Consider the following 16,783-nt stretch of genomic DNA (forward strand, 5'->3'; position numbering starts at 1 on the left):
AATAAGAGCCCTGTAGATTTGTGACTTTTATCGTCCAAATAAGGTTTGTTCAGTTATTCCACCTACTTCTCATCATTCCTAAGTCATTTTCGACATGTTTTATATACTTCGATATCCGATTCCGGTCTCCCCATTTCTGAACCCAGTTACGACGGTTCCACCTTCGATTCTACTGGCTTCCACACCGGTTCAACCAAATCCAGTTCCCACTGTGCCCCCTCCGATCCCAACTCCAAATCTGGCTCTGATTGCATTAGATTTTTATTTTCCAATTCTGACCTCCGATTCCAAAATTTTGATCCTGTCAATTCCACTTCAAGTTCCATCGATTCAAAGGTTTTACATGCGGCTGCTTCCATAGTAATCTAAAGATGCAAATGACTCCCTTCTGGCACAAAGTATCTCATCTAAGGGTTTTATTCAGCCTTTTGTCCCTCAAAAATGTATTCATAAACTGAAAATGACTATTGTTTTATCTGAACTTGTTTCGTGCTGATTTTTCTTCGTGAAACTTGTTGCATGTTGATTTTTCACTTCTTGAAACATGTAAATTGATTTTAGTTTCCTATTCTTGAAACTTGTAAATTGATTTTTCTCATCGTGAAACTGATTTTGATCCTGGAAATTATTATGTTTTTGTTTGTGAAACTTGTGGCATGTTGATTTTTCTCTTGGTGAAACACATTACCTTTTCCCCTCGTGAAACTGATTATGTTTATGAAATTTGTTGTGTTCTGATATTCCTCTACGAGATTTGTTGCATGTTGATTTTTTCTTCGTTAAACTTGTATATTGATTTTTCTCCTCGTGAAACGGATTTCGTTCATGGAGCCTGGTACGTACTGACTCTTGTTCGTGGAAATTGTTGCATGCAAATTTGTTTGCGAAAATTTATGACTGTTGATTTTTCACTTCGTGAAAATTATACATTGGGTTTTCCCTCGTGAAACTGATTTTTTCATGGAACTTGTCACATGCTGGTTTTTCACTCATGGAAATTGCTACGTCCTCGTTTTTGATCATGAAACTTGCTGCATGTTGATTTTTCTCTTCGTGAAACTATATTGATTTTTAACGATTATGATCATAAAACTCACTCCGTGCTGATTTTTTCCGTTCGTGGAACTTACTGCCTGCTAATTTTTGTTTCTGAAACACGTTGCATGTTTATTTTTCTCTTTGTCAAACTTGTTTTTATTGACTTTTCTCCTCGTGTTGATTTTTTTGTGTGTGAAAATTTTTGCATGTTGATTTTTTTTTCTTCTTGAATCTTGTGCTTTGATTTTTATCCCTGTGAAATCGATATTGCTCCTGGAACTTGTTTCGTACTGATTTTTATCCATGGAGATTGTTTCTTGCTGGTTTTTGTTCGTGGAACTTGTTATTGTGCATTGATTTTTCTCTCGTTAAACTGATTTTGTACATTGAATTTATTGTTTTCCGACCATTTGTTCGCGAAACTTGTTGCAAGTTGGATTTTCTCTTCTTGAAACTCGTAAATTAATTTTTTTTCGCCGTGAAACTGATTTTGTTCCTGGAACTTGTTGCGTTCTGATTTTTTTGTTCGTGAAACTTGTTGAATTTTCATTTTTATTTTCGTGAAGGTTGTACATCGATTTTTCTACTTGTGAAACTGATTTTGATCATAAAACTTGATGCATGCTGATTTTTGTTTGTGGAACTTGTTACATGTTGATTTTTCTCTTTGTGAAACTTGTACATTGATTTTGCTTCTTGCAAAACTGATTTTTTGTTTCGCGGAATTCGTTGCCTTTCGATTTTTTTTCATGGAAATTGTTGCTTACTGATTTTTTCGTAAAATTTGTTGCATATTCATTTTTGTCTTCCTGACACTTGCACATTAATCTTTCTCCTCGTGAAATGATTTTGTTTAAGGCCTTGTAGTGGGTTAAGTAAGGTTTTGGGGACTGTACCAAGCGTGGCGAAACATAAGCGTAACCTACATATGGTAGGTTTACTTACGTTAGGTTAGATAACACGTCACCTAGCCTAGCGTCACCTAACCTACCATGTTTAGGTAAGGTGTAGGTACCGCCACGTTTGGTACCATCCTCTAAGCGCAACCTAACCTACTGTAAGCTCCATGAACAAAATCTGTCTAAAGAGGAGAAAAAATGCGCAAATTTCACGAAACGAAAAATCAATATGCAACAAGTTTCCAGAACAAAAATCAGCACACAAAAAGTTCCAAAAACTAAATCAATACACAGCAAGTTCCATGAACAAAAACTGTTCCATGAGTAAAAAAAATCAATGTACAAGTTTCACGAAGAGAAACATCAACATGCTATAAGTTCTAAGAATAAAAATCAGCATGGAATATGCTCGATGAAAACAAATAAGCAGGCAATAGGCTCGATAAACAAAATCAGTTTCACGTAGAGAAAAATCAATGTACAAGTTTCACTGAGAGAAGAATCAACATGCCACAAGTTTTAAGAACAGAAATTAGCGCGCAACAAGTTCCACGAAAAAAATCAGCACATGACAAGTTCTATGAACAAAATAAGTTGTACGATAAAAAAAATCCTCATGCAACGAATTTAATTAACAAAATGAGCACGCAACAAGTTAAAAGAACAAAAACCAGTACACAATAAGTCCTGGGAACAGAATCAGTTTCATAAGGAGAAGAAATCAGTTTCACGAAGAGCGAAATCAACATGCAAAAAGTTTTACGAACAAAAATCAGAATGCAAAGCGCAGTTCCATGAGCAAAATCAGTTTCACAAGGAGAAAAATCAATGTACAATGGTCACGAATATAAAAATCATCTTGTAGCAAATTTCACAAGCAAAAATCAGGACACAGCAAACTCCATGAAATAAATCAGCATGTAATGAGTTCCATTAACAAATTCCGTTTGACAAGGAGAAAAATCAATACACAAATTTCACGAAAATAAATCATCATGCAGCAAGTTTCACAAACATAAATCAGGACGCAGTAAGTTCCATGAACGAAAAATAAGCAAGCAAGTTCTTTGAGCAATATTAGTTTCACGAGGAGAAAATCCATGATCATATTTCACGAAGATAAAAATCAATGTGCAACAGTTTTGTGAACAAAATTTAGCATGAAAAAAGTTCCACGAACGAAAATCAGCACACAATACACAATAGGTTCCATTAACAGAATAAATAGGCAACAAGTTCCTTAAACAAAGATTTTGTCATGAGGAGAAAAATCAATGAAAAAGTTTCACGAAGAGAAAAATAAACATGAAGATTTTTTCACGAACAAAAAATCAGCACACAATATGTTTCATGAACAAAATTAGTTTCACAAGGAGACAAAATCAATGTACAAGTTTCACTAAGAGAACAATGAATATGTAACAAGTTTCAAGAACGAAAACTAGCACCCAGCAAGTTCCACCAAAAACGAAAATCAGCAAGGAACAAGTCCGATGAACAAAATCATTTTCATGAGGAAAAAAATCCCTCTAAAGTCTAAACGAAGAGAAAAAGCCAACGCGCAACAAGTTTGATGAACAAAAATCTGGACACAAAAGTTCCATGAACGAGGAGAAAAACCACAATTTCCTGAGGAGAAAAATCACTGTAAAATCCAAACAAAGAGAAAAATCCAACTTGCAACAAGTTTCATGAACAAAAACCAGGACACAAAAGTTCCACTAACGAGAAAAATCAGCATCCAGTGAGTTTCATGAGCAAAATCAGTTTCACAAGGAGAAAAATCAGAGTACTGGTGTCACAAAGAGATAAATCAACATGCAGCAATTTCCATAAACAATAATCAGGATGCAGTAAGTTCCATAAACACAAAAGTAGCAAGCAGCAAGTTCCATGAACAAAATCAGTTTCAGAAGGAACAAATTAATGTAGAAGTTTCACGAAGAAAAAATCAATATGCATTAACTTCCACGAACAAAATTCAGCACGCAAAAGTTTCCATGAACAAAATCAGTTTCACGAGGAGAAAACCAATGTACAAGTTTCACGAAGAGAAAAATCACCCTGAATTAAATTTCACGAAGAAAGATCAGCACGCAAAAGGTTCCTTGAATAACATAAGTACCAAAAGGAGAAAAATCAATTTATAAGTTTCATGAAGAGTAAAATCAACATGCAACAAGTTTCACGAACAAAAACCCAAAATAAAAACAAATCTACGAACAAAAATCAGCAGGCTACACGTTCCTTTAGCAAAATCATTTTCACGAGGGAAAAATCAACTTACAGGTTTCACGAAGAGAAAAATCAATATGTAACTAGATTAATGAACAAAAATCAGCAAATAACAATTTCCTCGAGGAAAATTAGCTCGCAACAAGTTCCTTGAAACAAATAAGTTTCACCAAGAGAAAAATCAATGTAGAAATTTACGATGAGATAAATCAATATGAAACAAGTTTCACCAACGAAAAAAAAACAGTGTGCAATATGTCCCAGGAACAAAAATCAATACAAAAGCAAATTCATGAACAAAGTCAGTTCCGTGAGGAGATTATTCAATGTAAGAGTTTCAAAAAGAGTAATTATCAAAGGAAACAGGTTTCACGAACATAAACAAACATATAATAAGTTTGATGAACAAAATATCAACAAACAACAAGTTCCACCAACAAAAATTATCACTCGACAAGTTCCATGAACAAATTCAGTTTCATAATTAGAAAAATCAATGCACAAGTTTCGAGAAGAGAAAGATCATCATGGAAAGGGTTTCGAAAACAAAAATCAGTACGCCACAAATTCGACGAATAAAAATAAGCATACAAAAAGTTCCATTAACAGAATCAGTTTCAAGGGGAGAGAAAAAAAATCAGCGTACAAGTTTCATGAAGAGAAAAATCAACAGGCAATAATTTTTCTAACAAAAATCAGCAAAAAATAAGTTCTACAAACAAAATCACCACGTAACAAGTTCCTTGAACAGAAACTGCTTCATGTGAAGAAAAATAAACGCACAAGTTTCACAAAGAGAAAAATCAACGTACATCCAAATTTCACGAGCAAAAATCAGTAAGAAACAGGTTCCACGAACAAAAATCAGCCCGGAATAATTTTCATCAACAAAATCAGTTTCACGAAAAGAAAAATCAATTTACAACTTTTACGAAGAGAAAAATCAACATGCAACCAGTTTTAAGAGCAAAGTTCAGCTCACAACAACTTCCGCAAAAATAAATCAGAACACAACAAGTTCCATTAACAAAATCAGTTTCCCGAGGAAAGATAAAAATCAAAATGCTACAAGTTTCATAAACGAAAAATCCGCATGAAACAAGTTCCACGAGCAAAAATCAGCACACAACAGGTGCCATAAACAAAGTTGGTTTCACAAGGAGGAAAATCAACAAACAAGAAGTCCACAATAAGTTCAATGTACAAAAAGTGTTTCTTGAAGAGAAAAAGAGTTTCTCGAAAGGAAAATGAACATGCAACATGTTTCATGAACAAAAAATCAGCACACAGCAAGTTTCATGAACAAAATCAGTTTTGTAAAGAGAGAGAAAATCAATTCACTGATTTCACGAAGAGAAAAATCAACATGCAACATGTTTCAAAAACAAAAGCAAGCACGCAGCAAGTTCCACCGACAAAAAAATCAGCCAGCAACGATTTCTATGTACAAAACCAGGTTCACGAGGAGAAAAATCACCGTAAAAGTTAAACGAAGAGATAAAATCTACCTGCAACAGGTTTCATGAACAAAAATTAGGACACAGCAAGTTCCACGTATGAAAGAAATCAGCACCCAATGAGTTCCAAGAACAAAACCAGCTTCCTGAGGCGAAAAATCAAAGTACAAGTTTCAAAAGAGAAAAATCAACATTCAGCAAGCTTCAAGAATCAAAATCAGGACGCAGCAAGTGGCATGAACAAAAAATAAGCACACAACAAGTTACACGAGTAAAATCAGTCTTACGAGGAAAAAATAAATGTACAAGTTCCACGAAGACAAAATTCAACTTGCCTCAAGTTTCACGAACAAAACTCAGAAAGCAACGAGTTCTACAAATAAAAATCAGCACAAAAAAGGTTCCATAGGTTAGATCAGTTTCACGATGTGGGAAAACAATATACAAGTTTCACGAAGAGAAAAAACAACACGCAACAAATTTCACAAAGAAATATCAGCACGGAACAAGTCCTACGAACAAAACTCAGCACGCAACTGATTCCATGTATAAATTCAGTTTCAGGAGGAGAAAAATCAATGTAAAAGTTTCACGAGGAGAAAAAATAAGATGCAACAAGTTTCACGAACAAAAATCAGCATGAAGCAAGTTCCAGGAGCAGTATCATTTTCATGAGGAGAAAAATCAATGTACAAGCGCCAAGAAGAGAAACATCAAGATGCTAAAAGATTCATAGACAAAACTCAGCAAACAACAAGTTCCACGAACAAAAATTAGCTCGCTACAAGTTCCATGCAGGAAAAAAGAAAAGAATGTCAAAATGCAAGTTTTACGATGATAAAAATCAATATGCAAGAAGTTTCACGAACAAAACGAGCAGTATACAGTAAGTTCGAGGGACAAAAACTAACAAGCAAGAAGTTTCATTAACTGAATCATCTTAGATAAAGGAATTACTTCAGTATAAGGATGAGATGGAAGAATTTAATCTGAGTTACCGCTAAAAGTTTATTTTTACATTTTTTAGATAGCAAGAGTATTCATGAGCTAATTTTTATCAGTTTCGTAAGGAGAGAAATCAATTGTCAAGTTTCTAGAAAATGAAAAATCAGCATGCAAAAGGTTTCACGAGCGAAAATCAGCATGTAAAGAGTTTCATGAACAGAAAATCAACACGCAACCAGTTCCATGAACAAAATAAGCTTCTCGGGAAAAAAAAATTAATGAACAAGTTTCAGAGAAAAATCAACATGCAACAAGTTTCAAGAACAGAAAATCGCACGTAACAAGTTCCACGAAAAAAATTCAGCACGCAGCAAGTTCTACGAACCAAAACTAGGACGCCATAAGTTCCATGAAGAGAATCAGTTTCACGATGAAAAAATCAATATGCAAGATCGAGAATAGATAAATCATCATGGAACAAGTTTTGCGAAAAAAAAATCAGCACGCAACAAGCTCCACGAACTAAAATCAGCATACAAGAAGTTCAATGACAATAATCAGTATCACAAGGAGATAAGATCAGTATAAAATTCTTACGATGAGAAAAATCAATATACAAGAAGTTTCACAAACAATAAGAAATCAGCACACAATAATTTCCAAGAACAAAAACCAACAAACAAGAAGCTTCATGAGCAAAATCAGTTTCATGAGGAGAAAATCAATGTACAAGTTTCACAAAGAAAAATATCAGCCTAAATCAGTTTTATGAAGAAACTCGGCATGCAAAAATCAATTTACAAGTTTCACGGAGCGAAAAACAATAAGTAACAAGTTTTGGAAGGTGACAGATCTCATGAAGAAAATAAGTTTCACGAGGTGAAAAGTCAATATACAAGTTCCACCAGGAGAAAAATTAAAAGCAAAAATGTCAAGAAGAAAAATCTGTATGCAACATGGTCTACGATAAAAAATGAGCAGTCAACAAGTTTCATGTACAAAATCAGTTGAAAAACCAATGTACAAGTTTCGCCAAGGGAAAACTCAACATGCAATGAGTTTCACGAACATAAATCAGCACACAATATGTTTCACTAATGAATATCAACACACAACAAATTTCATGAGCAAAATCATTTTCATGATGGGCGAAATCAATGCACAAGCTTCACAAAGAGAAAACTCAAGATGCAACTACTTTCAGGCACAAAAATCAATGCAAAACAAGTTTCACGAACAAAAGATCAGCTCACAACAGGTTCCTTGAAAAAATTCAGCTTCACGAGGAGAAAAAGTAATGTATATTTTGTACGATGAGAAAAGTCAATATGCAAAAAGTTTCATGAAAAAAAAATTTTCAAGGACGAAAATCATCAAGCAAGAAGTTCCATAAACAAAATCATTTTCTGAGAAGAAATATCAATGTACAAGTATCACGAAGAGAAAAAATAACATGCAAAAATTTTCGCGACCAAAAATCAGCATACACCGAGTTCCGCGAACGCAATCAGCACACAGCTAGTTCCGTGAACAGAATCAATTTCACGAGGAGAAAAACCAATGTACAAGTTTCAGGAAGAGAAAAAAACTTGCGACAAGTTTAAAGAAAAAAATCAGCGCTCAACAAGTTTAACAAACAAAAAATCAGCATGCAGAACTTTTGCATGAACAAAATAAGTTTCACGAGAAGAAAAATGAATGTACAAGCTTCATGAAGAGAAAAGTCAACTTGCAACAAGTTTCAAGAAAAAAATCGGGACATCAACAGTTCAAAGAACAAAAATTGGCACGCAAGAACTTTCATGAGCAAAATAAGTTTCAAGAGGAGTAAATCAATATTCAAGTTTCATGAAGAGGAAAATAAATATGAAACAAGTTTCAAGAAGAAAAATCAGCACACAGCAAGTTTCACGAACGAAACTCTCAAGTAACAAGTTCTAATAAAAATAATGGTCATTCTTAGTTTATAGATTGGTTTTTGATGGAGAAAAGGTCGAAATACCCTTAAACATGATATTATGCGCCAGAGGGGTACCATTTGCGAGCCTAGATAACCACGGAGGCAGCCAAACACAAAAGATAGGAATCAAAAGAACTTGGAGCGGAATTGATGGGATCAGAATTATGGAATCGGAGGGCGGAAGTGGGAAATCCAAAACTGCAGCAAAACGGAGCCAGGTGTGTATTTGGGCTCGGAGAAGGCATAGTGTAAACTGGAGTTGGTTGAATTTGATTAGAACCCAGCAGAATCCAAGGTGGAACTACTGTAGATGGGGTCAGAAACGGGAAAAAGAACTGGATATCACTATATTTAAAAAAAGTTCTCTAAGAATGTCATAAGAGTTATGAAAGGTACCAGTGGGTCAGTAATGCGGTACGGTGGCGCATTTGTTTCTAAAGGAATGTGTAGTCTTACAAAAAAAACGATTAACATGGATCTTTACTTTGGCCAAAATGACTGTCCCACAGCGAAGCGGCATTTTCTAGCGTTTTGTGGTGCAAAAACCACGATTCTAGCCAAAGAAATGTCAAAAAGTCCTAATGTGAAAACTCTGAAATAATCAATTGTTTTAAAATTACCGAAGAAAAACTATCCGTGTATTGAGCCTCCTGTTACAGAGGCAGTGATGGCTCACGGTAGGGCATTGGCTTCTAAAGGGGCAGGTAGTCCTAGAAAATAAAGGTTAAAATAGACGTTTAATTTATCCAGAGGGACTATCCCAAATAAAAGTGGTGTTTTTATTCATTTCATGGTGGAAAGCAACAATTCAACCTAAATAAAAAAAGTCCAAAAAGGTGTTGTGTGAAACTTCTCAGTTAATCAACTGATTTAGAATTACCAAAAACACTATAGGCGCATGGAGCCTCCTGTTTCAGAGACAATAATGCCGTACAGTGGCGCATTGGTTTCTAAGGGCCTAGGGAGTCCTACAAATTAATAGTGAACATAGACATAGACTGTTCCATAGCGAAGTGGCGTTTTCAGTCATTTCGTAGTGTAAAACTAAAATTCAAGCTAGAAAAAGGTCAAAAAGCTATTGTGTGAAAATTCTAAGATGGTCAATTGATTCAGTATTACAAAAGAAACTTCTAACATATTGAGCTTCCTGTTACAGAGGCAGTAATGCCGTACGGTGGCTTTTTGGTTTCTAAAGGTGCCGGTAATCCTACAAAATAAACGGCAACATAGACATGTATTTTAACGCTTCACATGAGTGAATGATTCATTTGAAGCTTGAAAAAATCGTGAACAAAATAGAGCTTCAGCTATTATGGAGAAGGTTCGGTGGCTCTTTGTGTAGGTTAAGGGAGGAGCGTACCTTAGGCGTCAAAAAGTGTGTTTCTAATTCTCGGGCTGTCTTCAGTTGAACGTAACCAAATTTCAAGAAATCGGAGAAAATCGATCAAGCGCTTTTGATCGTGTTGGTAGATTCAATTCTGGATAAAATAAGCATCCCTTTCTATCACCTTGTCTTGTTGCTTCAAAAAGAGAATAAAATCTTTCTAGATATGCGCTGGTGCTGAAGCTTGGTATTTCCAGGTGGAATTGGTTGCTTGGGCTCCGGTGGAAGTTGATGCTAGGGGCTCTGTTTGAATCGCTCGCTAAGGTCCCATTGGAATTGGTGTCTTGTCTCCCAGTGGAATTTGATGTTAGGGAGCCATTGGAATTGCTTCTTAGGGGTGGGAAAGCCACGTATTGTCATGGTGGCGTGAATATGTATACCAGTGGCTGAAAGGAACGTAGCTTTTCCATTTTAAACCTCTCAGAAATAACTTTAATTTGGTAAATTTATATCTAATTACACCCCCCCCCTGTTGAAGCTGCTCGCTTAGGGGTGGGTCAGCCCTTGGGTGTCACAGGCTGGGAACAGAGAGAAAATAATGCCTAGAAAAAATGATCAAAATGCAGAATTAAGTCACATGTTTGTTGTTCCCATTTTCCTATGTTTTTAGTAAACCTAAATCGTTCTCTAAGAGATCATCTCTAAACATTATCTATGAAGGAGTATTTTCATATGTTTTGAGCAAGCGTATATTATTTTCCAAGAAAATGTCTCTTGAAACTCTTTACGAAGGACCCTCCAAAACGCTAAAATCATGCAGCTATGAAGTGAAGAATCGCTTCGACGGGTTTATAATACCCTTCTAAAGTAATACTTAGCAAGCAGGTGCACTTTAAATATAAACAGACACTAGTAATCGATTTTATCCTTAGCATTTCAGTTATTGTAATCATAGCAAAAACATAAAAAATAGCTTAATCACTCTAGTAGGTGGGGACACGGGAATTCTCCGTGTGAGGAATTGGTTATTTCGTAGAATCTATTTCCTGAATCATAAAATTAGAAATAGATTGCTGGTCCAGCTGTCTGGGGCGCAGTTCCATTGGACGAAAATGGCCCTTTCGAATGCTAAGTGGGCTAAAAATCATTAGAATATGATGGTTCCCTGCTGAAAATGCCTTGAAACAAAAAGAAATCCCGAAAAAAGTCTCTTAAAGTGTTATGTAACACCGATGTTTGTACCGTCATTACTTAACATTCCACATATGATTTGCCATTGCCTAACGCCCCAAGTGTGTGCTGCCATTACGTGACATCTCACGTGTACGCAACCATTACTTAAATTCTCATGTATGCACCGCAATTAAGTAGCACACACGTGTGCACTGCTATTACATAGCACCCACTTACCTGCCCTCCTCAGTTACAACCGGGACTTCCCGGTCGGCCCCTGAAGTCTAGCCTGTCACCCATGATTGCATCATTCCAAATAAATCCATCAAGTCACGCACGATTTCTTGAACCTCAACTTAGGCAAACAATCTCATATTACGTAACATACGCCTGCATCCCTTAGAAAACATTTTCTATGACGTAATATGCACCTTCCTCTCGAAGAAGCTTAAAAAAGCATTGGGATCGGTACTCGAAGGGGTACTGGCCCGTAGAAAGCAGAGAGGCATCACTACTCAGGTATTGTAAAATAAAATTTCTTGAATCTATTGTATTTTAATAATTTAAATTGAAGCACAATACCAAAATTTTCCCACCAGTTTTTAAAAAATACACTTTGTAGAATATGAATTTGAAACTCCCAGTATAATGAAAACGCTACTAAATTATGTTTTATTTTCCTTTAAAATTGTATGTTCAACTACGGTTGCTTTAAATTTTGAACTTGTGAAATAAACATAGTCTAAAAAACCAATCAAATGGACAAGAAAAAAGGGAACCATACCCCGGTAGAAAGGTGTCCAAACCCCTCTTATTATGTAAGTCCTACATATAACTAGCGGGGCAAATTTACATTATATATAGAGGTTGCGTCGTGGACCCAACTTGAAAAGGGAAGGAGGCACAAACTGGATTCTTTCCCCTTATCACTGGATTCTGCCATGTTAGAAACAGAGGACGACATGGCGGAGGTCCTTGTCCAAATATTTCCTTATTTTCTCTAGATGTTGTTCCACTGGCTGACACTAATCTCGTTTTTCTCTACTTTTTGATTTTTTGATTTATTATATTTTATCTTCTTTTTGTTTCATAGGTCATAAAGGGTTCTTAAATTGGACAATATTATAACAGACATTTTGGATTTTTTTTTGGATTACGGATGGACAACATTATTTACTATCAAAACAAGGTAGCCGTAAAAAGCTTTCTTTATAATTAATTAATTGAAAATATCATTTCAATGGAACTGAAGATTTTCACTATTTTGAATTAGATCAGTTTAATTTTTTGATGATTTGTGCATGTCAAAACATCTTCCTAAAAAGTTGTTTGTCCTGTAATCGAATTCCATATGCTGATTAAGGGTATAAAACATCATCAACGGATTTCGGGTTTCGATACTAAAGACCTAATTTGATTTGTTTTTTTCTTTTACTATATATCATAGTCAAATCTTGAGTAATGATCTAAATTAACTATAGTAATACAGGTATGCGCGCTATTTATGAGTTTCTGAGGCAAATACCCGATGTTAAAATTTTGTACCTGAGGTAACTGCAAAAAGGTAAGTAACAACGAGAGCACATCCAAAACGAGCCATTGTTGCTGCTATACGTCAATGTTCACATAATATTCCTAAGGCTCTGGTACCGACTATCTTTGGCTTTCTCGGGAAATTAGTTTCTTAATATTGACGCAGGTCTGTAGCTACTTTTCTTCAATACAAACAGAGGGTAGAGGAAGAAGAACAAACAAAATTCAAACGGCTTATTGAAGGGTATAAAGAAGTTCTAGACACATTGAAGCAACTTTTTTAATCGGTAGTAAAGAAAAAAACTAAGATAATTGTTCCAAGCTAAACGATGTCACTTTACGCTACAAACCCCTCACTCGACTATTTTAAATGATTTAATTTTGTAAATTTCCAAAAACGATTAATAAATGTTTAAAATTAAAGGTATATTTTCCTTAATTGGCTAATCTATTACTTTGTATTGATCCTTCAGTACAAAAACAATGACTATTTTCTTCATAAAAAAATTAAATAAAAAAAAAAGAACTAAACTACACAGATAATAAGCGTTTACATACTTCAAGCATATATACCTAAAGGTATTATATAACAAAAGAAAAGGATTTTACAACTGAAAGTAAAGAGCGTTCGTAAAAATCGAACAGAAATCATTTGTAAATGAGGGGATTTCTCACCTCAAACAATAGTTTAAAAATATTTCAAAGATCATATAACGAAAACTCTGGGGTGGGCACAATTTCTCAGGGCCCGGGGCAGCCGTTATTAGTTATGACCCGGGAGTGCACATGGTTGTCGTGAAATGGATGCTCATATAAACTTCAGAGAGCGCCCATTTGATTGGATGAAATTTTTGGTTCAGTTTTTACGAGTCAAAAGAGATCGGAAAGCAGCTAGTCTCCCCCACGCCTTATTTTTTCCAAATGCATCCGATGAAAAGTTTTAGACAGCTGGTTTGTTAAAAATAGTTCAAAGGTCAGATAATAAAACTCAGATGTTGACGTAACCCCCCAGGGCCCGGGGGCAGGTGTTGTAAATTTTGACCTGGGGGCATATATGGTTTGTATGGAAAGGATGCTCGTATGAACTTCAGAGAGGGCTCATTTGAATGGGAATTGAAAGTTCTGGTCCACTTTTTAAGAGACAAAAGAAATCAGCAGGCAACTAGTCCCCCACGCCCTTTTTCAACAAACAAATCCGATGCAAATTTGAGATAGGTATTTTTCTTAAAAATAGTTCAAAGGTCAGATAGTTCAATAACGGAAACTCCGGTGTCGACATAACCCCCCAGGGCTCGGGGACAGGTGTTGTAAGTCATCTCCATCGGGCATATAAGCTTCTTATGAAAGGGATACTCGTATAAATTTCAAAGAGGGCTCATTTGATTGGAAATTGAAAGTTCTAGTGCACTTTTTAAGAGTAAAGAGATCCGAGGGCAATTAGCTCCCCCCAAGCTTTTTTTCCCAAACCCATCCAATACAAATTTTGACATAAAGAAAGAAGACTGTCAAAGGTGGGGTTTTTAAAAGCCAAATGAAAATACTGAAGAAAACACAGAAAGCGAATATTATAATAGAATAGATAGGTGAAAACTCTGGTGTCTATAGAATTCCTTGCTTTTGTGGTCCTTGGTACATCGGGAGAACTGATCAACGATTTACGGATAGATTAACTCAGCACTCTTCCTCAATTAATAACACTCTTAAAAAGCGAAAAAAAAAAAAAATTTTGACTCTGCCGTCTCAGAGCACATATTTAATAATCCAGACCTTACCGTTTATTTAACCAGGCTAGCTTAATTTCGCATGACAAAGGTATTGTCCAGCACTACAGAGAAGCTGATGAAATTTATAAATACCAACATTTAGGTCTAGCTTTAAACAGAGATTCAGGTGATTTAAGAATAAATGAGTCGTATTTCGGTTTACTCAAAAGAGAAGCCGATACTTTAGTAATCCCTGAAATAAACGTTGAACCACTTCCCCAATCACATAATCAAATACATAATCAACCCCTTAGGTCTCAAAGGGTATCCGCAAGAAATGCAATGGTTAAAATCAAAAATCAGGTGACATAGTTCTCCAATTTATTCAATTGCTGCTTCCTTTGTTCGAGTGAATGAATGTTTTCTTTTATTTCTCAGTAGTTCGGTAGTATCTGTCGTCGGTAGTTCAAATTTGTTTGGAGTTTGCGCAAATCGTGGGTATTGGCGAATATCTCACTTGATTGTTTGTTAGGTATTTGATTTTAATTTTTAGTCTTTTATAGAATTTCATTTAATTTTTGGTGTTTTTTTCATAGGTTTTGTTGTATAGGTTTTGTCGGTAGTTCAAATTTGTTTGGAGTTTGCGCAAATCGTGGGTATTGGCGAATATCTCACTTGATTGTTTGTTAGGTATTTGATTTTAATTTTTAGTCTTTTATTGAATTTCAATTAATTTTTGGTGTTTTTTTCATAGGTTTTGTTGTACTTTCCGAGCTTGTTTTTTAGTAAAATAGAGGCAGTTGTTCTCTCGACATATTCGCTTTCTGTGTTTTCTTCAGTGTTTTCATTTGACCTTTAAAAGCCCCATTTTTGATCGTTTTCTTTCTTTTTGTTATGGCAGGCCAATGTGGATTAAGAAATTATCTTTATACAAACTTTGAGAGAGTCGTTTATCTAAAATAGTTCAAAGTTCAGATAACAAAAAATCCAGGTAGACACAACACCCCAGAGCCCGGGGGCAAGTGTTTTAAGTTATGCCCCGGAGATGTATCAGGTTTTTATTTAAGAGATGTTCCTATAAAATTTTAAAGTGGCTCATTTGATTGGAAATTGAAAGTTCTAGTTCACTTTTTAAGAGTCAAAAGAGATCCATGCGCAACTAGCCCCCCCCCCCCCCCGTTCCAGAGCTCCCCCCCCCCAAAGCCATCCAATACAAATTTTGAGATATCCATTTTTTAAAAATAGTCCAAACATACAAATAAGAAAAATTCGGGGTCAACAGAACCTCCCAGTGTCCAGGGGCAAGTGTTAACTTATGCCCCGAAGGCGTATAAGGTTTTTATACAACTCATAATTTACATAAAGTATAAACTTCTAAGGTGGCTCATTTGACTGGAAATTGTAATTTCTAGTTACCTTTTTATGAGTCAAAAGTTAACGGAGGGTATCTACCCCCCTCCCCTGATGCAAACACCCTCTTTTCCCCAAAAGCATCAAATGAAGATCGCCAGTTTGTTTGAAATAGTCCAACGATATGATAACAAATATTTCGTTATATACATCGGCTACAGTTATTTAGAGTAGCCCCTACCCCAGAGACAGGGGAAAAATTGTCACTTATATCGGGGGGGCATATAAGGTTTTTATGAAAGCGGTGGTCGTATAAACTTTGGAGGGCACTCAAATGATTAGAAATTAAAAGTTATAATTCACCCTTTAAGAGTCAAAAGTGACCCAATGGCGACTAGCCTTGCCTTCCTACTATACTTCTTTTTCCCAAATACATCTAATCGAATTTTTTATACACACATTTTTTCAAAATAGACACAAGAGAATATAACAAATTTTCAAGTATAAATAACCCCCCCCCCCAAGAACCCAGAAGCAAGTGTTGTAAAATTCTCCCTGGGGATACATGAGGCTTTTATGGAAGTTATGGTCATATAAGCTTCGGAGGGGGCTCATTCGATTTTAAATCAGGATTTTAACCGCCACTCTTAAGAGTTAAAGGTGATCAGAGGGCAACTAGTTCCCCTAAGACCCTTTTTCCCAAATGCATCCAATCAAAAGTTTGAAATAACTATTTGGTTCAAAATAGTTTATAGATCAGACAACAAAAACTTCGGGGTCGACAAATCACCCCAGATACCGGGAGCAAGTGTTGTAAGCTATACTCCGAGGGCATATAAGGCTTTATGTAAGGGGTGGTGTATAAACCTCTGAGATGGCTCGTTTGATTGGAAATTAAAAGTTCTAGTTACCTTTTTAAGAGTAATCAAAAGTGATCAGAGGGAATTCACACCCTCATGTGTTCTCCCCAAATACATCCAATAAATATTATGAGATAGGCATTTTGTTCTAAATAGTCCAAAATTCAAAATTACTATAAATTCGGGGATTGAGAAATCCTCCAAAGCACCCAGGACAAGAATTGTAACTTATGTAAGTTGCAAGTTCTTAAGAACCGAAAGTTATCAAAAAATAACAAGCTCCCTCCCCCCCCCCCCCCTGTGGCT

At 35.7% G+C, this 16,783-nt stretch overlaps 1 protein-coding gene across 1 annotated transcript in view; it reads right to left on the reverse strand.

Annotated features, from left to right (window-relative positions):
* The window catches only part of LOC136041188 (U-scoloptoxin(05)-Cw1a-like), a 53,198-nt gene that overhangs the window by 29,904 nt on the left and 6,511 nt on the right, over positions 1–16,783 (reverse strand). The window contains exon 3 of the mRNA XM_065725747.1: positions 12,577–12,746. Within this exon, the coding sequence (XP_065581819.1) occupies positions 12,577–12,631 (55 nt within the window). The 5' untranslated portion in view covers positions 12,632–12,746. The remainder of the gene's footprint in view (positions 1–12,576; positions 12,747–16,783) is intronic.

Source organism: Artemia franciscana, unplaced genomic scaffold, assembly GCF_032884065.1.
Source record: "Artemia franciscana unplaced genomic scaffold, ASM3288406v1 PGA_scaffold_1179, whole genome shotgun sequence".
Lineage (NCBI taxonomy): Eukaryota > Metazoa > Arthropoda > Branchiopoda > Anostraca > Artemiidae > Artemia > Artemia franciscana.